The following is a 23759-nucleotide window of genomic DNA, read 5'->3' as shown; positions in this document are numbered from 1 at the left end:
GCCGGGAGGTAGTCACTTCCGCTGGGGCATCTCACTGCGTCCGGGTCAGCTTCTGTCGCCTCTTCTACAGCTGCGGCCGGGAAACCGGGCTGGACTTTTTACCGCTGACCGAGGGGAGCGGGCTCCGCTCGGTGCCGCCTTCTGCGACCTGGCCGTCAGCCCCACGTCGCCGGCCTGGAGGGGCGAAGAGGACGAGGGGGCCAAGGCTTCCTCCGGGGTTAGTGCGGCCTGGGAGGACCCGGCACTGCGAGTCCGGGCTGGGAACGAGCCTGGGGGCGTACGCCTATGGGGCGTGTGCCCACCGCCCCCCGGGGAGGGGAAACCCAGTGGGGTGTGCGTTGTAGGGGACGCCTCGGAACCTGCCCCGGAGGTGCTTTCCGGATCCCCGCCCAGCCTAGGTCCCCGCCCTGGGTTCTGCTCGCGGTTGCCAACACCCGTTCCCTGCCCCCACCCGCCTCCTGCTTTTCCGTTTGATGGTTGTCCCTGAGATGGAATCGTCCCTCTTCTCTACTCCCCCCGCCACCCCAGCCTTGGTGCGCTGACTGACAACTTTGGTTCCTTATTTATGACCAGCGTCGGCCCAGGTGCAGAACAAAGAAACTTGGACTTCTGGTGTGCCTCATACCCTCGGGGGATAGACACGGAAACAGCCTAAGTAACCAGGGCTTAAATAGATCTTCTGGGAAGCTAAAACAAATATAGGTGTGTACATGAAAAGCTGAGTCCTGCGTGTTTTCACCACGCCTTTCTTGTTTAAATATCTAGGAAAAAATGGTTTGGATTTTCCCGAAGTATAATTATTAGACCAGGTCATATTAAGTCAGAAACTTATTTGGGTCTTTATTAGGTTTCTTTGAAACTTCCTTTGTCTGTCCTGGCAACTCTGAGGGCACTGCTTTTGTAGTGTTCCATCAAGGTAGTCAATGGTGCCTCCCATTAGTTGAATGAAGTGTGTCTTTGCATTTTAGTGTTGCTTTTTTCATCCTCAACTTTGTTTGAATTAGGCTCTCTTTTTCCAAATGTTTGATTTCGTATTTTCAGTTAAATGTATCTTTCCAAATGTTTATAAAAATTTCTGCAATTGTAAAAGAAATTATGTAATTTGTGAATGTGTAAGCTTTCGGAAGTCATAGCCGAAATTACTAATTAAGTTCCTGTAAACTAGTAGTTTTTTGGTTATATTGTACATTTTCTCCTTAGATCTTGTCATTTTACATTCTCTCTAAACTCTTATTCTAGTCTTCATAATAGTTTCTAGTGCAGCCTAATATCTTGGGCATGTACAGGAACTATTACTAGCTTATCACAAAACAAAAAAAAAACTATTATGGTTGTTAGGCATTACAGGACTTTTGAAGCCAAGTGTAACCAAATCTGGCATTACAGATTTATTCTGTATAAAGTTGCCAGTGAACTGGAGACATTGTGCTATAATAGAAACAGTTCTGGTCCATATCTGGGAAGGAGGGTGTGTTGTCATTTGACTCATATAAATAAGATAAAATGAAAATGATAACACCAATGTTTTATACCTTACAAAGTTGTTGATTGAAACATATCAGATGAAAAAACAAAAGTGGTTAGTAAATGTGAAAAGCACTCTTTGGGACAGTTGTTCTATCCATTGTATCCATTGTAGGCTGATGGAGTGATAAGGGGGGAAGGCATCCAGATAGTAAGAGTGTGTGTGTGTGTGTATATATATGTATGTGTATACACACATGCATACATCTGATAAATTCTCTTTGACAGGATAAAAAGGTATCTCATTAACCTTACATCTTATGAAGCAGAATAGTAATATTTCAAAATTATAGTTTTATATTATAACCAAAATTATAACTCTGTAACAGGTGTTAGATTTTAATGTTTTTAGAGGTATCAGAGCATCTCTAGCATATTCTGCACACTGAAAATTTAGTAAATGTAGGTGGCATAACTATTCTGCACTTTATTTCCACACTTATGTGAAATGTCAACACCACTCCACAATTTTTCTTTAAATTTTGTGTTAACATTTCTGATAGAGATCTCATTGCATTCTTAGAAACCTACCTGATCCCAAGGGGAGCAATGGCAGGCAAACACGTAGGATTTTTTCAGGCATGTCTTAATGGTCTTCATAAATATGCAGGCTGTTCATTAAAAAGTGAATACCAATATTTTAGAATGAAACATTTTCTTTTAAATGGGTAAATAAAAGACTTATCTGGGTTTTCTTTCTGCGAGCTGTAATTGATTTCAGCAGAGATGGTCATTACTTGCACCTATTCTAGAAGCAGTGTTAAACTACGTAATAGTAAAATTGCTGAGTACAATTATAAGTTATAGTCTATACAGTTCTAAATATGATCTTAATATTTGATTTTTGCTTGCTCAGCTATGCGTGGAAATTCCCTTCTTTATCTTTGTTGGATTTATCACCATACCTCCCTTCTGAAGCTGTTAGAAGGAAATCCATTCTCTCCTTGATTTTTAATCTCACTGATGTCAAAGACTGAAATTCATTATTATGACCTCCACAGATACCTACCATAAATAAGGATATGCTATCACTACCACCAATCTATTGAGAAATCAGATTATTTCTTTTGTATTAGGTTATTTTCACAAGTAACATGGTAAAGTATTATTTCCCCATTCTCCTTTAAAAAAGAAAAATCTTTGAACAAAAAATGGGAAACAACCACAGTTAACTTGTGAGTCAGCAGTATCCTGATTTCCTTCAAAGTGGTTGTGCTTACATTAACTCCTTTCTTGTTTGTTTCCTGTTCTTACAGCTGCTTGGTGATAAAGTGCTTCCAAGAACAGTACTCTGAATTGTTGAAATTGTTTTTATCTACCTAATGTACTGTTCTCCTAAAGTTCTTGTTGAAAGGTGGAGTTAATCATGTTTCTCACTCTCATATTCTGTTGAACTAGCTTAATTAATTAGCCATCAAACTAAATGTCCATAACAACATAACTGAGATGTATTAACATTACATCATTCAATATTTTAGAGTAAAAGTTGAATAAGTAGGTTGAAATAACTGAAAGACTTGGCTTTCTTGTTTAAAGGAGCGTTTTGCAAGTGATAAGCTTGTTCAAGTGGTAAATTAGCTACAAGACTTGGTTTTTCTTCTAGAGTTTCACAATAGAAATATTTCTTCTTACAAATAAGGAATAATTTTGCCAACAGAAATTTATATTGCACATATGTGGGTTCCTACAAAGTATTTTCACTACATTTTTGAAGGGTAAAACATAACAAGAATCCTATTTAACAAGCAAAATAAACCTAAGGCTGAACAACAGTTTTCTATCCAGTGTCATACCTTACAATTAAGTATTTTTCCACTTAATATTTGTAGGCCTGAAATGTGCCAAGTAGTGTTCCAGGAGTTGGGAATATATTGATTGCAACTTTCAGTCATTGCTGTTATTTTTTAAATATTAAATATTTTCTGATTATTTGAACTATTTGAGAAAGATAACCCAGAACATCCTAATATTTTTTCCAATTATAGAAAAGTGAGACAAAATAATGAGAAGCATTTCTGATTATATTGAATTTAGAGAAATATATTTGTTCACTGTAGAGCAAGTACCAAAGACTTGAGAAAACATTAAGAAATATCTAGCAATTTAACCATCTAGGAGAAACTAGTCTTTTTTTCAATTCATTATATAAATAGAAGGGGTTGTTTGGTAAGACAGTTGTGTCCCCCACTCCCATTGATTCTCATCCCCTTTACAGAGAAAGATTATTGTCAGAACAAAATCTATAAAGTCATCATTGAAAATGGATGTTAATACAGTATAGATTATGTATTAGAAACAGAAACTGCTAAATAAGTCAAGGTCATTGTATTTTAAGTCTTTTTTTCCCCATTAATTTTTCCAAATTGCCTGGCTCATTGTTTTCTCAGAATTAAAAATTCCTTATTCCTGTACATAATAAACTAATTTTTCCAAGCAAATATTTTTGTGAGGAAAAGTCAGCATCTGCCATTTTTTTCTGTGCCAGTGAGTAGGTCTTCAAAAATGTAAAACCTTTTGAGAATGTTTGAAACCTTCCTCTGGATGTGTACTGGGAAGACCCTCTCAGTCTTGACTGAGAACAGAATTTAGTTTAACATGTGAAGTTTAATAAAACTTTTAAGAAATCTCCATTGTAATTTTGTTGTCCTGGAACATAATGCTGTTTTTTGGTACGACTTTACTATATTCTTTGAGTATTGTAATGACATAAGGTGAACATAAAACAAGACCACATCTTTGTTTTAGAAGAACAACTGGTATTGCTGGTATCATTTATTTTATTTGAAAAGTACTTTTTTAAATTATACACATAGTTTTTAAAAAATCAAATAGTGTAGAAAGGCTTATTATGAAAACAGTAAAGACTTGCTATGTTATGAATCTTTCTCCCCATACCACCCTCTTTCCTCTTCTACTGGCATCAGCTACTTGTTAACTTTGTTTTTAGTACTTCTAGTCATATTCCATGGATCTTAAGAAATATGTTACTGCTGTTTTTTAAATAACTTCATCTACTGATTCACTCTAATGTAAATGAGCTAAATACTTATATATACCTCATTGCCTGTATTTGTCACTGTTTTTGTTGCACTCTTTACCAGCCACTTTTCATGACTTCTGTACTCTATCAACTTACTCCATCAACCAAAGGGAGGATCTGTAGACTCCTCACTTTGTAAAATGAGGATTCGGAGTGGGGGGGGGGGGGCGGGCATTCATGCCCTTTGTTAAAAAACTAAAATAAAAGTTTATAACACAAGTTAAAATATATAATTGCTTACAGTAAAATACCACTAAGTTCAGTCTGAAAAGTTACACTGTGTGAAAAGACATGGTATACATATGAAGCAGATCAAAAGTTAGCCTAATTCTGTTTACTGGACAAGTTACTAAATAGACTGATTCAAGAATTGTGGCATCAAAACTATAAAGAAAATATAAATGGTAGCATACTACTTGACTCTGCTGAATCTTTTGAGTATAAATATTGTTTACTAGTGTTTAATTTCTAGAATCAAGCTCTATCTTCAGTACTAGGGATTGAACCCAGGGCATACTAGACAAGTACTCTACCACTGAACTACACCCAGTCCTGTATTTAACTATAATTTCTTATCTTACCTCAATTTTTTTAACGCAATTTAAATCACAATTTGAGACACAATTTGCATATATGCAACTGAAAATTATACTAAGGTATAAGATTGCACCTTTACAGCCAATAAAAATGTGAAGTGGAAATTAAGTTATTGTCAATTTTTCTTTTTTCACAGGATATTGGCTCTCTGGATTATCAGGAGTCAATAGTTGACATTGAATCCAGGCTGAGAATGGAAGGTGTAGAACTGAAAGAAGAATGGCAAGATGAAGATTTTCCAATGTGAGCATTGCTTTTTGATGAAAACAAATGTAGAACAAAACTTCAGAATTTTTTTTTTTTTGAGATGTTGCTTAATGAATATTAGGTTTTTTTTAAAAAAATAGTATTAACAAGGTGGTTATTAAATACTGGGAATTGAAAGTTCCTTTGCAGTAGTTGGGAATGATTCTCTTCTTCCATCTCAACATATAAGTAATTTTTATTTTTCTTAACTGTTTTGATCATTTAAGTTTCAAAATATTTGTCTAATGAACAATATTTTAATGTGGGATTTTTTTTTTTAATCTTTTTTTTTTTTTAATTTTTTATTGTGGGTTGTTCAAAACATTACAAATTTCTTGACATATCATATTCCACACTTTGATTCAAGTGGGTTATGAACTCCCACCTTCACCCCATACCCAGATTGCAGAATCACATCAGTTACACATCCATTGATTTACAAATTGCCATACTAGTGTCTGTTGTGCTCCGCTGCCTTTCCCGTCCTCCACCCTCCCCCCTCCCCACCTCTCCCCTCCCCTCCCCTCCTGTCTCTCTACCTCCTCCACTGTATAACCCTGAGGGTCTCCTTCCATTACCATGCTAATGTGGGATTTTTAGAACTCGAATATGAGAGGCTTCTAGGAGAAGGGAGTTTTAAGTTGTTTGTAAGAAAAAACTTAGTAAATAAATAAACAAGGATCTTCTGAATCATCTGACTAGCCCCTTTGACACTTTGCAAAGAAAGGCCTTCTATTTAAATGATGCTTTTTGTGCCATCATGATCAGAAAACATACTACCCAGTAAGGTACCTTAGCAATTGGCATATGGACAGCAGGAGCAGGCGGGAGAACTGAGTCATTTTAGCACATGATGATGATAGTAATTTGGAAATGCCAAACTCAAACAGATTGTAGCCAGCATTACCATATTCTCATTGTGAGTAAGCAAGTAGCTTTGTTATGTGATGATCATGCACCACATCATATTTATCCATTTGGATCGTTTTATGATTTTTTAATAATTTTTATGTCTTATAATTGGATAAGAGCTGTTGAATAAAGAATTTATATATGCTTTTATGTGTCACAGACATATAAGTAACCCCAACAGAATTTTCTAAAAAATTGATTTGTAAATTACCAAATCTTAAGAAACAGCATTGTTCTGTTTTCCATGTAATTGTTCCTATAAGCTTTATTTTTAACAGATCTTTAAGCTTCAAAAAATTTTAATTTCTGCATTAAAGAGTATGTTTGTGTCTTCCAGACCTTTACCAGAAGATGATAGTATTGAAGCAGATATACTAGATGTAACTGGACCAGAGAGCCAGCCTGGTAAGAATTTGATACCTGTACTGCCAATGGACTTGGTGTTATTTTTAACATATTTCTTTATCAACACAAAAACAAAAAACAAAAAAAACGCCACAATGAGCTTTTACTCCATCCTAAGGAGCCAAAGGATAAATTGAACATTGAGGAAAACACTTTTGAAGTGCATGGGGAATTTAACCCTCAAAAACAATCCTCAGGGCTGGGGATGTGGCTCAAGCGGTAGCGCGCTCACCTGGCATGTGCGGGGCGCTGGGTTCGATCCTCAGCACCACATAAAAATAAAATAAAGATGTGTCCACCGAAAACTAAAAAATAAATATTAAAAAATTCTCTGTCTCTCAAAAAAAAAAAAAGACAATCCTCAGTTTTTAGAAGTTTTTACAAGTAGGAGGAAATAGTTTTTTAGTGGTAAAGGTGACTGCGAAGTCTGTCTGTTACTTAAAAAGACATATATACCTCACTGTTTTCTTGCCAATGATATAAAAGCAGTAGTGATGAAACTGGGCAGGTTGGCCCATGCCTGTAATCCCAGCTACTTGGGAGGCTGAGGCCAAAAGATTGTAAATTCCATAACAGACCAGACAACTTACTGAGACCCTTTCTCAAAAAATAAAAATAATCTCATTGGTAGAACACCCCTGAGTTCAATCCCAGTACTACCAAAAATAGCATTAGTAATCAAATTCCAAGTTTTGGGCTGGGGTTGTAGCTCAGTGGTTAAAGCACTTGCCTATCACATGTGAGGCACTGGATTCATAATTCTCAGCACAACATATAAATAAAAAAAAATATAAAGGTCCGTCAACAGTTTAAAAAAAATTTTTTTTCAAGTTTCATAAATCAGTGCTTGGGGATTTTGTTTAATATTGTTTTTCTCAAGAATAAAGTGGCTGAAGTGTTTCTCTTTTAACTTGATCATCTGAGCATTCCTTCTACTATTGTTGTGTGTGTTTGTTTTCCACTTTCAGGCTTATTAGAAGTTAATGGAAATAAAGTAAGAAAGAAACTAATGGCTCCAGAGATTAGCTTGACACTGGATCCGGGTGATGGCTCTGTGTTGTCAGATGATTTGGATGAAAGTGGGGAGATTGACTTGGATGGTTTAGACACACCATCAGAGAACAGTAATGAGTTTGAGTGGGAAGGTAATTGTTTTACTGCGTATCTGATCTTTTCATGAATGAATGTTTACCTTTACATATATATAATCACACAAACACATGTTTTTGCAATTATATTCTCTTTTGGAAATACTTGATAAGCCTTAAAATTTTTATCATGAAGCCTACTAAAACCCATGTATTAGAGGATTTTGTTCAAAATATGTTATTCTTTTCAGTGTTCATATATTTAAGTTAAAATTTCTGCAAACATCTAAATATTTTATAGTGTTCAAAACTGTTTGTAGTAGATTATATATGTAGCTGTATTTTCTTCTTGATGCCCAATTTTTGTTTCTTTTTATCAACATAAAAAAATATTGCTGGATAGTTAGGTCTTTTTCAGTTGATCAAGTAAGGAAAAAAATCCTTCCAAGAGACATATAATAAGGAATGTGCTAAAAGTGTGGAGAGGAAGTTCTGAAGGGAGACTTAGGAGGGTGATTTTAAAGTAGGTTGCCTGGGTAGTGCTCTACTTTATGAAATTACCAACTTGAATTAATATATACTCTTAGCCCCCAAACCTGATATTTATCATTTTAATTATTTAGAATTCAAAGGAATTGGCATGTGTTTTATTTTGCATGCTTTCTTGAGTTAAATAATTGTTTTTTTTTATTTATATATAACAGTGGAATACATTACAATTCTTATTACATATTTTTATATAGTTAATAATTTTTATATCTATTTATCTTTAAAGTGATTTTTTTTTTCAAAGCAGTGTTTAGCGGTAGGTATTTTATCTGCAGTGAAGGTGATATGCTGTGTCTTTTGTTCTTCTTCCCTGTTTTACTGGTTCAATAAGCAGTCCAGTAACAAGCAATATTTTATAAGATACTGAAATAGTTTTCTGCCTATGTGTTTTGTCTCTTCTTTCTTTAATGCTGCTGTAGTCATTTCCTGGAAGGATATTTTCGTTAACAGCTTTGTCTTGGAAACAAACAACTAACATGCAGTAGGTTTCCCCTCCCCCCATCTTTTGGTAAGGACTATGATACTAAAATTTTGAAAATCATTATTTCATTAAAAATCAGCTACTGCAATCTTGAAATATAAATTACATCTAATCGTTGATGCTTATGCTTTTGCTAATGGTAATTTAAATAGACTTTTGCATGTATTCTTCTTAATATTATAAATACTTTTCTGCTTCATAAAACTGATCAAATGAGAAATGATTATTGAATAGTTAACCACTTTCTATCTGGTATTACAATTTGGAGGAATTAATTTATGTGTTAAAAAGAAATCAACTCTCAGTTACTTGAAGTAACCTGTGGTAGTAACTGTTTGGACAGTGCTATCATAATTGAGATCTGAAAATGCCTGAAGGGTCAATGTATTAAAGACTCATATGGCTCTATGAATTGTTTTTCCTGAACTTGTTGATAGACATTGCACTGTGATTAACTGTCTTTGTTGAATTGGGCAATAAAAAGTTTTATAAAACTGTGATTCCCAAAGGAATAAATGGCCTTAAATTAAAAGCAAGCCTTTTCCTGTATTATGGAAGGGATATTTCAAATTCCACAGACAGTGTAGCAAAAATTCTCTGCATGGTGGCATACACCTTTAGTCCCAGTTGCCCAGGAGAGGATTATTTGAGCCCAGGAGTTTGAGGCCAGCCTGGACAATAAAGACCGCATCTCAAAAGAAAAAAGAAATCTCTAACTAATCTAGATAGTGAAGTGGTTAACTTATAACTTGATTTTTATTATAGAAATAACAATTTGTGATTCAAAACCCTTTTATTTTGACAGATGATCTTCCAAAACCCAAAACAACAGAAGTAATTAGGAAAGGCTCAATCACTGAATATTCAGCAGCAGAAGAAAAAGAAGATGGACGACGCTGGCGTATGTTCAGGATTGGAGAACAGGATCACAGGGTTGATATGAAGGCAATTGAGCCCTATAAAAAAGTTATCAGTCATGGAGGTAAAAGTTACTGAAGTTTGTTCAGATTTTTTTAATGCAACATCAGAACTCTGTATGCTTTCAGAAAATATCCCCAGAGATCTTGCATAACTTTGAAAACATAATAAATATTTCTCATATTGTTTTAAGAACATAACAGGTTTGAAGTAAAAGGATAAAACCTACATTTAAAAATTGTTAACCAAAAAACCAAATGCCGAATGTTTTCTCTGATATAGGGAGGCTGAGTCATAGTGGGGTTGGGAGGGGGAGCATGGGAGAAATAGACAAATTCTAGAGAGGGCAGAGGGGTGGGAGGGGAAGAGAGGAGGCATGGGGGTAAAAAAGATGGTGGAATGAGATGGATATCATTACCCTAACTTCATGTATGAAGACACAAATGGTGTGAATATATTTTATATGCAACCAGAGAGATAAAAAATTGTGCTCTATATGTGTAATATGAACTATAATTTATAGCATTGTGCTGTCATGTGTAACAAAATGAATTAATTTTTAAAAATTATTAATATATGCATATAGTAAGTTCAAAAAGTACCAAAATAAATGCAGTAAAAACTATTTCCCATCTGCCCCTATCTCTATACCACCTAAAACAGGGAGTTTATTAATTCTCCCCTTTGTATGCATTTATAATTTACATAGAATAAAATGCTGTGATCTTAAGTATATATGGTTCAATGAGTTTTGACACATATTTACATAATTACATATGCCCACTCCTGAACATATAGAACATTTTCATTGCCCCATAAAATTCTCTTAATAACCCTTTCCAATGAATTCCCCCTCTCTGGTAACCACTACTCTAATGTCTACCCCTGTGATTAGTTTTGCCTATTCTAGAATTTTATGCAAAAAAAATAGTATGCATTCTTGTTTACCACTCTTCTTCAGCATGTTTTTAAGATTCCTTCATGTTCTTACACACATCTTCTTTGTTACCCCCCTATCAGGTATTGAATACAAGGATGTTATACCACTGAATTACATCCCTAGCCCTTTTTATTTTTTATTTTGAGACACTCTTACAATTCACTAAATTGCTCAGTATGGCCTGGAATTGAAATCCTTCTGTCTCAGTCTTTCTCATAGCTAAGAATACAGGCATTCACCTCCATGCCTGGCTATAGTTTATTCTTTTATATGGCCAAATACTAGCCCATTGCATAAATGAATTAAATTTATTTATCCATTTTCATTTTGATAGTCATGTGTATCACTTCCAGTTTGGACTATGAATAAGACTGCTTATGAATATGACTGTTGGTGAACATTCTTATACAAATTTTTTCTTGGATATTAGTAAAACTTGGATTGATATTAGTAAACTTAACTCCTAATTTACCTTAAAGCCCTTAACAAACCATTTAGCTTTACTAGAGAACTAACTCATTCTATAATTTTGTAGAGCATCCATGTTGCATATTTATGGGGTATTCAAAAATAATAAAGTTTAGTTCCTTCCCTTAGGAGATTTTCTAGTCAAATGGGACAGCTAGGAAAGTACAAGTTCCTGTCGGTCTGACTGTACCATATATAAAAGTTTACCTAGGTACTGTGTAAATAGTGCCAGAAAGTCAGAATGCAAATCATTCTATAGAGCACGTCTTGTTTCTTTAAATCCTCCTAACACTGGACAGAGACATACAAACTGATTTTATTTTCTACATAGAATCATTTCTGCTTGATTTACTTTCTGCCAAATGCATTCCCCTGCTTATTTCTACAATCTTCATTCATCTGAAAGCAAATCACTTGAATATTTGCAGTAATATTCTTCTGCCTAATTTAATCTTATTCAGATGAAGGAAACAGGATAATCTGAATCAGGAAGTCCAACATGCGTTAATTCAGCTCATTGGTAGAAATAAAGTTGTGAGACCTGCCTTATGATTTAAACCTAATATCTTTCAAAAATAGCACTTTATTTTTTATACAGGAAAATAATTATATTGGACAATTACACGTAATGTGTTTTGTAATTGAGGAATTAGGAAAGTTAGTGAAGATTCTAATGTTCTTGAAATGTTCAGTCTTTTCAGTTCATATTAAGAAACAATAGAAATGATGGTTAAAACAAAAATATTGTTACTGAATACAGCTTAATATTTAAATATTGCAGTTGAAACACATTAGTACCTTTTTTTTCCACTGAGAATTATGTCAGAGATATAATTCTTTCTTGGTTCTGATCCCCTCAATTCTACAAAACATTAGGCATTGTTGAAAATAAAACTAACTTTTAGAAAACACCCACTTTAACTGTTAAGTTGCATAAAATGTTTATTTCAGATGTTGAGTCTTTTTGGATTATATCATGTTATTTGTCTACTTGCTAAAATATGGCTCTTTAACTGTGTTAATTGATTATTTTCTATCAATCATACTGATGTCCTCTAAAAAAAATCTTGAGTAAAATTGTTTTACTGAGGTAATTGTTTTTATTTTTTTTCTAGTGATTTTGTCTTTGATTTTTTTTTCAGGATATTATGGGGATGGATTAAATGCCATTGTTGTATTTGCTGTCTGTTTTATGCCTGAAAGTGGTCAACCTAACTATAGATACCTGATGGACAATCTCTTTAAGTAAGTATATCTTAAAATGTTTAGACAGAATTCTGAGCTAAATGGATCTCTAGTTTAAGGAAGTGAACTTAAGCTATGTAAAAATTACTATAAACAATCCCTTTTCTGACTCTTTTAAGGCATTGCTTTTTGGAATTATGAAACTGTAGTTTTCCAACTCAACAAAAAGATTGGCATTTTTTAAATTAGAAGGTATATCTCATATCTCTTCCAACTTCTTTATAAACATCTGAGGACATATAAATATAAAAAAGTGACTTTCATCTTAGAATCATATGGCTAAATTACATTTACCCACAGAAGCCTAATGTAATGAGCTGACTCACTTCTTACATTTCCAAAGAGTTGTTCTATTTCTGAGATTATTCTGGGTGCAGTTTTTAAAATGTATTTGTGAAAAATTTAAATCATATACAGAAAAGTACATGAGATCTTCATATATAAGTCACCCACTTCAGCAATTACCAATTTAGACTTCATTCCTAATTCTTTCCCCACTATACGATTTTGAAACAGATCCCAAACATCATGTCATTTAATCTATAAATATTTCAATATTTATATCTAAAAAATAACTTGGTTTTAAGTAATTATAATGCCAGCTAATGCAGTTTTAAATTTTTAATTATGTCTGTTCTCATCAAGTGGGAGAGAAGGGAACTGTATAATTTGTAGAACCTAGTTCAGTTTTACACAGTGATATTTAAGAGTTAAAGTTAATTTATTTTTGCAGGTATGTTATTGGCACTTTGGAGCTATTAGTAGCAGAAAACTACATGATAGTTTATTTAAATGGTGCAACAACTCGAAGAAAAATGCCCAGTCTGGGTTGGCTCAGAAAATGTTATCAGCAAATTGATAGAAGGTAACAAAAACTGAATAATTTTTACAGGTGGCTTTATTCAGTTAAGTTTTATATTTGATTCCCACTTAAAAATACTCTGTTTCTTGCTGGGTGCAATGATACATGCCTGTAATCCCAGCAGTTTAGAAGGCTAATGCAGGAGGATTACAAGTTCAAAGCTAGCCTCAGCAAACTTAGGTCCCATCTCAAAATAAAAATATAAAAGTGGCTGGATGTGGCTCCGTGGTTAAGCACCTCTGGGTTCAATCCTTGGTATCAGAGTTTAAAAAAAAAAATACTATAGCCACTTATTAAATTAAGTGTTAATTTCATAATAGGTCTCTATTTTCTAAAGACAGTATTTCCCAATGTCATGTAGTAAACTAATTTTGATCTGTGCCATAAAGAATAATTCTTTAAACAAACTGCTAAGATTGCACTTTATTATCCCTCATACCATTTAAAACACTTTACTACAATTTACGTCTTGGGAAAAGAGGGAGAACATAGTTTTTTTCCTGTTAAATTTTGAGTGTTGCCTTATTTATACTTCTTAGTATGTTTTATGTTCCTTAAAGATACTAGTTTAGCTCTAATTTTTCTTTGGAACAAACTCCAAAATATACGTAGAGTATATTATCTCAGGAATTAGTTGTCTGTGCTAATGAAGGAACTTGAATCTTCCAATTGCTTTAATAGGTACCTAAATTTGGCATTGGTTCACACTGGTAATTAAATAAATATATATGTATTTGATGATCACTTTATGTGTGAAATATGCATGATAAATAAACATTTTTTTAATTAAATATTAATTTTTTTAGGTGTAGATGGACACAACACAATGCCTTTATTTTTATGTGGGGTTGAGGATCGAACCTGGGTCCCACCTGTGTGAGGCGATCGCTCTACCACTGAGCCACAATCCCAGCCCGATAAATAAACATTTTAATTTGGTTGTTTAAAGAGGTCTTGTATAATGTCTTTAACTTTTAGTCACAATGTTAGCCCTTAAGTGTACACATTAGATATGATTCATGGTGTTCCTTAAGTTATCTCTCCTCCCACCTCTGCCTGCACAGAGTCTTTCATGGTATTGAAGAAATTAGTACCAATTTCTCCCTAGTCTTGAAAAAGAAAAATAGTTTGCTTTTTATGTTCTATATTAGTCTTTCCCTGGTTGACAAGTTCTGAAGACCAGTGAATGAATGCTAGGAGACACTTAATAACATTCTATACTATATATATATATACATATATACATATACATAAATTTGGCCAAATGAAATAATTTTTTTTTCATAGCAGTAGAAGGAACCATTATAGTTCAAGAATGTTTTCTTGTCTTTAAAAGTATTAATACATAAATGAGAACTTTTGAGATGATATATTTCAGTTATTTTGTATAAACTGGCATATGTCTTTAAAAGCATTATAATTTGTAGGAAATTTATAATTTTCTTTTCCTTTTTTCTAGGTTACGGAAAAACCTAAAATCCCTAATTATTGTGCATCCCTCTTGGTTTATCAGAACACTCCTGGCTGTTACAAGACCATTTATTAGGTAGTTTTATTCATGTAGAAAAAAATTCCTTATTTAAATTTCTTGTCAGTACTCATAGTCAGAAATACTGAGGTAATTGTTTTTATTTTTTTTCATAGCTCGAAATTCAGCCAAAAAATTAGATACGTCTTTAATTTGGCAGAACTAGCGGAACTTGTTCCCATGGAATATGTTGGCATACCAGAATGCATAAAACAGTATGTTTTGTTTTATTCCTTTAGTTGTATTGGATCTTTATATTTTGATGTGTAAGATAATATTTTTCAGTATTTCTTACTACACATATTTCATAACAGCTTTTTAAAGACTGGTTACAATCTAAGAGATGATTTCCTGATAGGTTAGTACTAAAGAACATTCCCTGTACTTAAACATGTTGCTCTCCAAATTTGAGTAAACTCATCATAGCATTTGAAAAATCACATTGCTAAATAAATAAATAAATTATTAATTAAATCAACCTAACCCTAATACTTAGCAGTGACCGGAATTTGTTCTGTTTACCAGATTCACTTATTTCCATCTAGCTTCTAAAAAGAATTGGTATAAGTCTAATCTGAGGTTTGGTATTTTTAATATGTCTATGCCAGATTTATTAAGTTAATTTTTACCTTCTACATAATGTGTTCAGTATTTTTGGTCTTTCCTGGAGACTTAATATGATTTCATTTTTAGTCTATTTTGTTTGTTTAAGTTTTTGTTAATCTCATAATGTGTATTTACTGAAGTAACTCTTCCTTACTAAGGTATGAAGAAGAAAAGTTTAAAAAGAAACAAAAAAGGTATATGCACACCTTGACTGGGTTGCATCTAGACTAGTCCATTTGCATTGCACAGACTAACTCTTCTTTATTGGTTGGTTAGCTTGTAGAGAAAGATAATAGCACTTGTAAATATAAACACACCCCAACATCCAAATATAGAAAATCCAGAGTCCTAAAATTGAATATGATTGGATTCACCCTGTTTTAATACCAAATATAATGCCAGTTAGTAATTAAAGCCCCTCTTCTTTTGTTACTGATCTGAACACTATTGGTGAAACCACAGAAATTACTGAGAATGCTATTTAAAATAACCAATACTTTTAAGATTATCTGTTTCATTCCTTTCTTTAAATCTTAGTGCTTTGAAATATGTATGCAAACTTTCTTAAGTAATCAAATTTGTTTCTTGGGGTTGATTATATTTGCAATGCAAATACTCTTTAGCTAACCAACATTGATTTCCTTGTATGCTTAAATTAAATAGCCTGCTAACCAGTCAAATTTTACATGTGGTAAAATACCTAAAAGTTCAATGTACCATTTAACAGTTAAACACTCTGCTTTCCATTTTAAATTTAATTTTGAATACTTTTGCTTTGAGCATAACAAACTGTTATCTGTTAATATCTTGGTATAGAAGATGAAAAGGCAAGGTATAAAATAGTTACCACTTTATAAAGTAGTTTAGAAAAGTAGGTTTTGGATCTAATTTGTTAGATCTAATTAGATCTAATTTGGATCTAATTTGTTTATAGATTTTTAAAAAATATTTACATTAGCAAAACATGGTTTAATAAATCTTCAGAATTAAGATGAGAGGTTATCATATATGTATTAATCATTTTGACAAGCTAAACTGGATCCAGCTATAAGTAACGTACTGGAACATTCTTAACTTTGAATATATTTCCATTCTTTTGGTGAGAATTCAGTTGACCATGTGATAGAGTCATAGGTTTAATTTCTCTATGACACTTTGCAAGAGTGTGGGCAGTGTTTGTAGATCATGCTGATTTCTCATTCCTTTCTTAAGCATTGCTTTGCATTTGCCGGACAAGTGGCTGGAATTTAAAATAAAATCTATAATTGTAGAATGTTTTGAAGCCAGCTACTTCCTGGATTTTAAAATGAATTGCTTTTGTTGATGAAATGGGCTGTATGATATCTTTTTTAAAGTTTTTAGTGTTTAATCAACTGTCATGTAGTTTCAGTAGCAGAAAAAAAAATGGGACTCATACTTTTTTATTTAAATGCATTGTTTGAAATCTATTACTATTATTTTGATTTTGTTTTTCACCTTTGTTTGTGTCTAACCTTAAATAATAATATTACATATATCTTAAGTAACTTAATTTTTATACAGAGTTTCTTTAGCCTTAAAAAATAATAAATCATTATCAGTTTGAGAATAATAAAATTCAATTTTAATACAGAAAAATGTTCTTAAAGTCAAAATAATGGCTAGGTATGAGACCTTATGTAAGGCAATATCTCCATGTTAAGTATTGGTGTTTAAAAGGGTATTGAGTATTGTGAGTATTGAAGTACAGCAGTTTTAAATGTCTCAGGTGTTTCTTTCAAATAACTCCGTGCCAGTGTGGCCAGGTAGCTAGGGATTGTAAAACTGTTTCAACAGCTTAAAAATAAAATAATTATGATTATCAGATCTTTCAAATATTTATAAAGAATATTTTTAAATGTTAATCCAGTTTTACAACAGGCCACAGCTTTTTATTTGTTTGGTACTGGTACAGAGCTACACCCCCAGCCCATTTTTATTTCTGAGACAGGATCTGGCTAAGTTTCAGAGGCTGGCTTCAAACTTGGGATCCTCCTGCTTCATACTCCCAGGTCTGTAGGTTTATAGGCATGTACCACCAAACCCAGCCAGGCCAGAGCTTTTAGATCTGATTCACTAATATTCAGGTGATCATAGTAATGGGTCCTAATGATCATAGTACTGGAAACAAGTATGATAATCTCTTCCTGCATCATACCAGATTATTTTAAATGTCCCCACATAAGTTATTCAAATTACTACATATATGAGGGTAATAGACTGTTGTATATTGTCTTTAAAGGGTTGTCTATAATTATGCAATAATTATGTAATCCTTCAAATCTCCATGGGCCTAAATATTTATACTGCCTCTGTTCAAACAACCACTAATCTCTAATGAGATTTTTTTTAATGTACATTTAGGTATTTCTTGGTTTTAAATCCTTAATAGTTTCTTTTTATCAGCATAAGTGAAAGACATTCACTAAGTGTACCAATAAATTTTGGAGAATGATTAGGTTTCAATAAGCCTGCATTTTTTGCTGAACTTAAGATCATATAATCATTTAATGATGATTTAGTGGCTTTAGTGACACTTTAATATTTCTTTGTGAATCCATGACGTCAGGCATGCTAGGCAAGCACTCTACCACTGAGCTAAACCCCCATCTCCCTTCATATTTCAGTAAATAAAATCTTTTTTTGAGGGAGTTATTTTTCATGTTGCCAATCTCTTAGCCCTTGAATCCCTGCTGCAGCCACACTATGTCTTGAACTTTTAAGGAAGTTTATGAGTTTGTATGTAAAGTATTTTATAGTCTTTAAAGAAACTGTAGTCATGTTTCTTGCCAGTGTCCTGTCTTTTAAAAATTCTCTTTTCTGGATGGGGAAATAATGTTTGGTAATCTTTTTCTGTGTCTGCTTCTTTGCACAGCTTTGTTGTTGTTTTTTTAACAGAATAATATTCTATGTTAAAAGTAGTTATTGGTACTTTTAGAAAGGTTTGTTTAGTTACTGGTACCTCATTTTCTGTATGTTTTGTTGAACAGAGTTGATCAAGAACTTAATGGAAAACAAGATGAACCGAAAAGTGAACAGTAAGTTTGGCATCTAGTTCAAACAAGACTGAAGAATGTGCTGATGAAGCAGTGCTCTCTTTTGCATTTATAATGCATTTATTGGCTTGCATTTTTATGTAATCTGTTACAAAATTGACTTTTTCTTAATGGACTTTTGTACAAGGGGCTATTCACTGCTGTATTGGTTTGCAAATCTCTCGAATTTAGCTCTTTAATGGTTAATTATATTGTAATCATTTTGTATTTTATATTGCTAATTAGCAGAGAACTACACTTTATAAAGCAGTTTTTGCATTTGTTTATTGAGTGATGATGCATCTTCAGTAAAATATTTATATGCCTAAATGTCAAAGAAATAATATATATTTTTATGTTTTTGAGCAAAATTTTTTAATGTATACCTATCTTGTAGAAGAATAGGCAGGTAAATAAGATCATGATTTTATAAAGTACATGTTAGATGTTTTGATTTTATAAATGGTTGAATACATTTCCTGGGTAACTTTAGAAAATTAAGTTGCTCTAAGGCAAGGGTCAGTTAAACTGATTCTCTCAAATATCCAAAGATCATGTACATAATTTAAGTAGATAGTACCATCCCAAGCTTTTTTTTTTTTTTCCACTTAATGTATATTGTTCCTTAATTCAGAAGCACAAATACAAGTGCATTGTACACTTTTTCCTCTGAAAACAAGTCAAAAAGCCATTTTTAGAACTAATAGGTTAGAAGTTAGGGTTTGTACATATGTAAATATGGGATATTTTATCTTCTGGCCGAAAGTCAGAACTGTTATAAAAATTTTTGGATTTGTTCACTAATGTGAAATAAGCTGTGTGTCCAGGGTATCACTCCCCAGAATTCGTGTGAGTGCTTTGTGATATTGCAGAGAATGTGATGAGTGTTCACTGTCACAATTTCTGTAGAAAACAGGGGCTGCTTTTTAAACTGCTCTCACTGTGGGCACTTTACCAAAATACTTCCATATCAATTATTTGAACTCAGTAGTAGTTTGACCTAGTCAAATATGATGTGCTTTCAAGTTTCTGTTGAATCGAGTTTGACAATAATAGACAATAATACTGTAAATTAAGTTAATTTTGTATGTCTTAGAGCATCATTATATTGCGCTGTTTGGGATGAAACATTTGATAAGTATGTAAACTCCTTGTTTCATTTGGTAAGTACTATTATATTGAAATAAATTGTATTTGTGCCTCCAAACAGAGCTTAATTAACCACAGAATCATTCTAAAACAACAGATTTGTCCAGAATTTTCATAAACTTGAGTGACATATACTTAGTAAATTTAATATTCTCCATATTTAAAGGTCATGCTGTCCAGCATGTCCTGTAAGCTATTTTACAAAAAGAGAAGGGTAGAGTAGCAAAATTGAAGTAGATTTGTGCTTAGCTTTTTAAGATTTATTCTCTTCTGTACTGATCATACAATCATGGCTTTACCATTGTCATTTTTTTAATATAAAGTGTCTGCTATAAAAGGGGATTTTCCTTTACTTTTTGTCCTCATCAGTCCTAAACTTGGCATGCTGACTTAAGTCCAGTTATGGGAGATGCTAGAGGATTCCTTGGATGAAGCATTCTTCAGCAGCCTTTTGACTGGGATCCAGCAGCTCTAGACAGATCCTTTATTAATGTCATTACAATGAATTAAGCCAAAACCATTATTCTTGCTGAAATCTTAGAAACACTTTGTATTGAAGAAATAAACTGACAAGAACTATTCAGTTATTCCTTCAGAATTTGGGGATTATGAATAAAGATGTTGGATTTAATTGTGGTTAGATAACACTTGTAGACAATTTTAAGTAGTCTTTCATCTGTGTGTCTCAAAGTGGACTGGGCTTTTTAATAGATGGTTTTGCACCACATTAAGTATTTGGCTCTTCAGTTTCAAAAATACATAATAATTTTCACTCAGTTCTTTTATTGTGTTTATTAACTTATTTTTGCAGAAATTGTTCCTAAATATATATTGTTGCAAAATGGTCTGTTTCAATTTTTTTTAACAACAGAAGTAGCCTATTTGCTGTCAGAATATTAAAATTCAGAAAGAACAATGACATTTTTCCATATTTGATTTTAATTTCCATTGCTGATTGATGTGAAAGTACTTATAATTTATTAACTTTCTGCCAAGGTCATGGAACTAACTTAACTGGTTTGAATATTCTGTCACTGTCTTTGGCTCTAAGTGCACCTTTTTAACCAAAAGTTTCTCTTAAAAAAGTATGAGGTAATTTGATCCTCTATTCTGCTTTGATTATAGTACTAAGCAAGCACCAAGGAGAGACATGATACCAACCCCACATTTAAGCTTTTAATAGTCTAACTCAAGGGGTTAGGAGGAGAAATGAAATAGGATTCTAATAGGGTCTACCAGTGTTATTGAAAAGAAGGGAAACCTTTATAAAGGAATAAAGATTTAGCTGTTATCGGAGATTCCATTGAATGTGTCTCTCCTAAGAAAAGTACTATATATATATGGCAGCTGATTATTTGTATCCAGCAGAAAACCTATGGACTATGCACAATGTATGAACAAGACTGGATTGAAGAGGATAAAGCTGGTAAAACCTACAAATAGAATTCATATTTTCCTCTGCTTTTTCTTTTCATATAGAAGCAAGTTTGAATCCTGGCTTAGTAAGTAGAGTGCTCAAATTAAAGTTTAGAACCATTATTTCTGGTTTTAAATTTGATAAACCTTAGTTTTCCGTAAGGGACATCACACTGCACTGAATACTGAAATCTGATTAACAAATAAATATAGCTAGAATTTCATCAACTGCAATTCCAGAATTAAAAAAGGTAAAGGGTTTGTCTCTTAATAGACTTCTTTCAACTAACTGTATAAACTCAGTATTAGCTGTTTATATGAGAGCTCAGAGAATTTGGAAATGTGTTTGATTTAATGTAAAAGTGGCTTTTTAAATTTCTTCAGTTGATAGTTAAATTAGCATTAGAACTTAACTGGTACAACAAGCCAGTTTCTTGATGAGGTTAGTAATATTGTATGTAAGATGACACAGTACCTTCAGCCTTCCCTTTCCTGTATGCTAAATAGAAAATTGTTAACATTGCTCAATCAGATGGCAGGCTGAGATAGGATGACACTAGAGATTGGCTACACCATTCCATTTTGTTTTCATGCCTTTTTCCCCATGTCCTTGAAAAATGGATTATAAATAAATCTCAGGAATGAAGTAAATGAATTAATGTACTTAAAAGGCCTGTTTTGCAATAGGAGAGGTTTTTTTTCTAATTTTTTAAACTTTATTTATTTATCTATTTTATGTGGTGCTGAGCATCAAACCTGGTGCCTCAGACATGTTAGGCAAGCGCTCTACCACTGAGCCACAGTTCTATCCCAGAAGAGTTTATCTTGTCATAGGGAATGGGAATGGTGCAGTTGGAGTTGCTAGGAGAAAGTGTGGAGAACTTAGACTGCATGAGAAGACTAACTGGGGAGAAAAGTGAGGTACTATCTACTGGATATTCTAAATTAGTACAAAAGAATTACCTGGGGGAACTCCCCTTCCTGAGATTGTGAATGAATTTAAAATCAGATCACTGGGGAGGCCTAGTAATGTAACTTCTTTAAAGTCCTAAATGGTAATTGAAAATAGTTTGTTGAATAGTAAGGAGTGACTAAAATTTGAAAGGACACCTTTGTTGCAACTATATATTTTTTTGAGAACTAAATGAAAAATGAACAACAAATTAAGCACCAGGTGAAAATCAAAAGAGTTCATTGCTTTCACATAACTAGAGTGTGACATGCCTTTATGCTTCAGATAACTATCTTACAAGACATTCTACAAATGATTAAAATGTTTGCATCAGTATCTTTCTGCATTTTCACAGTTTGACAAAGAAGGAACTTGAAAACTAATTACCAGCTGCTACTCCGCACTTTTTGAATATCGACTTAACAGTAGCTTAATTGTTTACATAAACTTAGCTAGTAAGTAATGGTGTTTCAGAGTCACTGATTTGCAAAGTCCTTGGGGCACTCATTATATTCACTTGGAATGATTCAGTTTGTTAGATACTAATTGACTTTGATATAGTTCAAAAATATTTTTAATTACCACAAGTTCACAATTTAATGTGACCTTTTCACTATTAAGATCATGATCTCATTATCTCTCTCTCTCTTTTTTTTTTTTTTTTTTTGTGGTGGTGGTGTTGGAGTTTGAACCCAGGGCTTGTGCATGCTGGAAGAGCACACTACCAATGAGCTTATCCCCAGCCCAGGATGATGTTGACTAGCTTAGTACTGTCATTTCACAGTGTGAGAAATTCAGTTCTGAGGTGTATGTGCAAATTGTTGATGTGTTTCAGGTGAGAAATAACTCAGTTGGTCATGATTTGCTAAGAAGATGTAATTTTTTTTTTCCCTTTGACTTGTTAGGAGTACAACAACTTGTGTCCTGATCTGTTGCACATATTTTTGCAACATGCATGAATTTAAATAAATTAATTGGAATGACTGCATTTGTTTTTCTCTTTCATTATGCTACCATTTTTTTTACTTAAATATCTAATTTTCAGATACTCTTCTTTATGTAGTCTGGATACTTCCTACTTTGGGGAGTGAAAAATTCAACCAGCTTTAACATTTAAACTATAATTAAATTTTGCGTTTGATCATTTAGAATTACTTTAATTAATAGGGAATACAAAGATGAGACAGAACAGCTTTGTTCTGGGAATGAAAATGGCATAAATAAAAACAATAAATAATAAACCTGTTCAGAGGTTCCAGTTGGTCGCGCTTGTTTTTGAACTTTATCTCCTTCATCAACTCAGCCACTTAGTGGCAATTTGCTGTGCACATAACTGCTAAGCTTAATGCAATTAGGATTTGATACGCCCTGATGAACACCTAAAGGAATTTGGTATTATTATGAGGACTTGAAATTTTGGAGTATTTGACATGCATATTAGTCATAAAATTTAAATAGTGTCTCCCAAATTAAAACTCTTAATCACAAACTAAAATCTTGCCGGTTTAGATTAATTGCCGCCCTATATTGAATGGTTAAAAGGCGCCCTGCTATAATCTTCAGAATTAGTCTCCAATTTAGTATTTCAAAGTCTTCAACAGTATTACACTGAACATAACCCAGACATAAAATGGAAGTGCCCTACATTTTTTAAATATCGCATCTAATAGTGGAGATTCTTCTTTAAAAATTATGAACGAATTAGTACACCTGGTGAACTGTTCAAATGGTAGATTCACCGCCGCTGCAGGGTTTGAAAGCCCAGCCCTAATTTTCTCAG

At 33.2% G+C, this 23759-nt stretch overlaps 1 protein-coding gene across 4 annotated transcripts; it reads left to right on the top strand.

The window, feature by feature from the left end:
- On the top strand, positions 1 to 22967 carry Bnip2 (BCL2 interacting protein 2). Of its 4 annotated transcripts, XM_027925859.2 has the most exons (13): positions 2 to 217; positions 574 to 702; positions 5298 to 5404; positions 6657 to 6724; positions 7693 to 7869; positions 9648 to 9824; positions 12311 to 12413; positions 13147 to 13278; positions 14735 to 14821; positions 14920 to 15018; positions 15568 to 15603; positions 18418 to 18465; positions 19981 to 22967. In XM_027925859.2, exons 3-13 carry the CDS (start codon positions 5355 to 5357, stop codon positions 20003 to 20005), a joined length of 1002 nt encoding a protein of 333 aa, XP_027781660.1. In that variant the 5' UTR covers positions 2 to 217; positions 574 to 702; positions 5298 to 5354; the 3' UTR covers positions 20006 to 22967. The 4 variants fall into 4 exon arrangements, with proteins under 4 accessions (XP_071464435.1, XP_027781660.1, XP_027781659.1 ...); XM_071608334.1 differs by lacking the exon at positions 7693 to 7869 and having other exon boundaries at positions 1 to 217; XM_027925858.2 differs by lacking the exon at positions 574 to 702.
- The last annotated feature ends 792 nt before the right edge of the window (positions 22968 to 23759 follow it).

The sequence above is a fragment of the Marmota flaviventris genome, chromosome 2 (genome assembly GCF_047511675.1).
Source record: "Marmota flaviventris isolate mMarFla1 chromosome 2, mMarFla1.hap1, whole genome shotgun sequence".
Taxonomy (NCBI): domain Eukaryota; kingdom Metazoa; phylum Chordata; class Mammalia; order Rodentia; family Sciuridae; genus Marmota; species Marmota flaviventris.
The sequence above is the reverse complement of the archived record's forward strand: the minus strand, read 5'-3'. Positions and strand labels throughout refer to the sequence as shown.

Bases quoted from the DNA above. Each gene is read 5' to 3' on its own strand.
- Bnip2 (XM_027925858.2), top strand. From the start codon at position 5,355: ATGGAAGGTGTAGAACTGAAAGAAGAATGGCAAGATGAAGATTTTCCA. The intron at 15,019-15,567 runs GTATGTTTTGTT...TTCCTTACTAAG, and splicing joins ATACCAGAATGCATAAAACA to GTATGAAGAAGAAAAGTTTA. The intron at 15,604-18,417 runs GTATATGCACAC...TTTGTTGAACAG, and splicing joins TTTAAAAAGAAACAAAAAAG to AGTTGATCAAGAACTTAATG.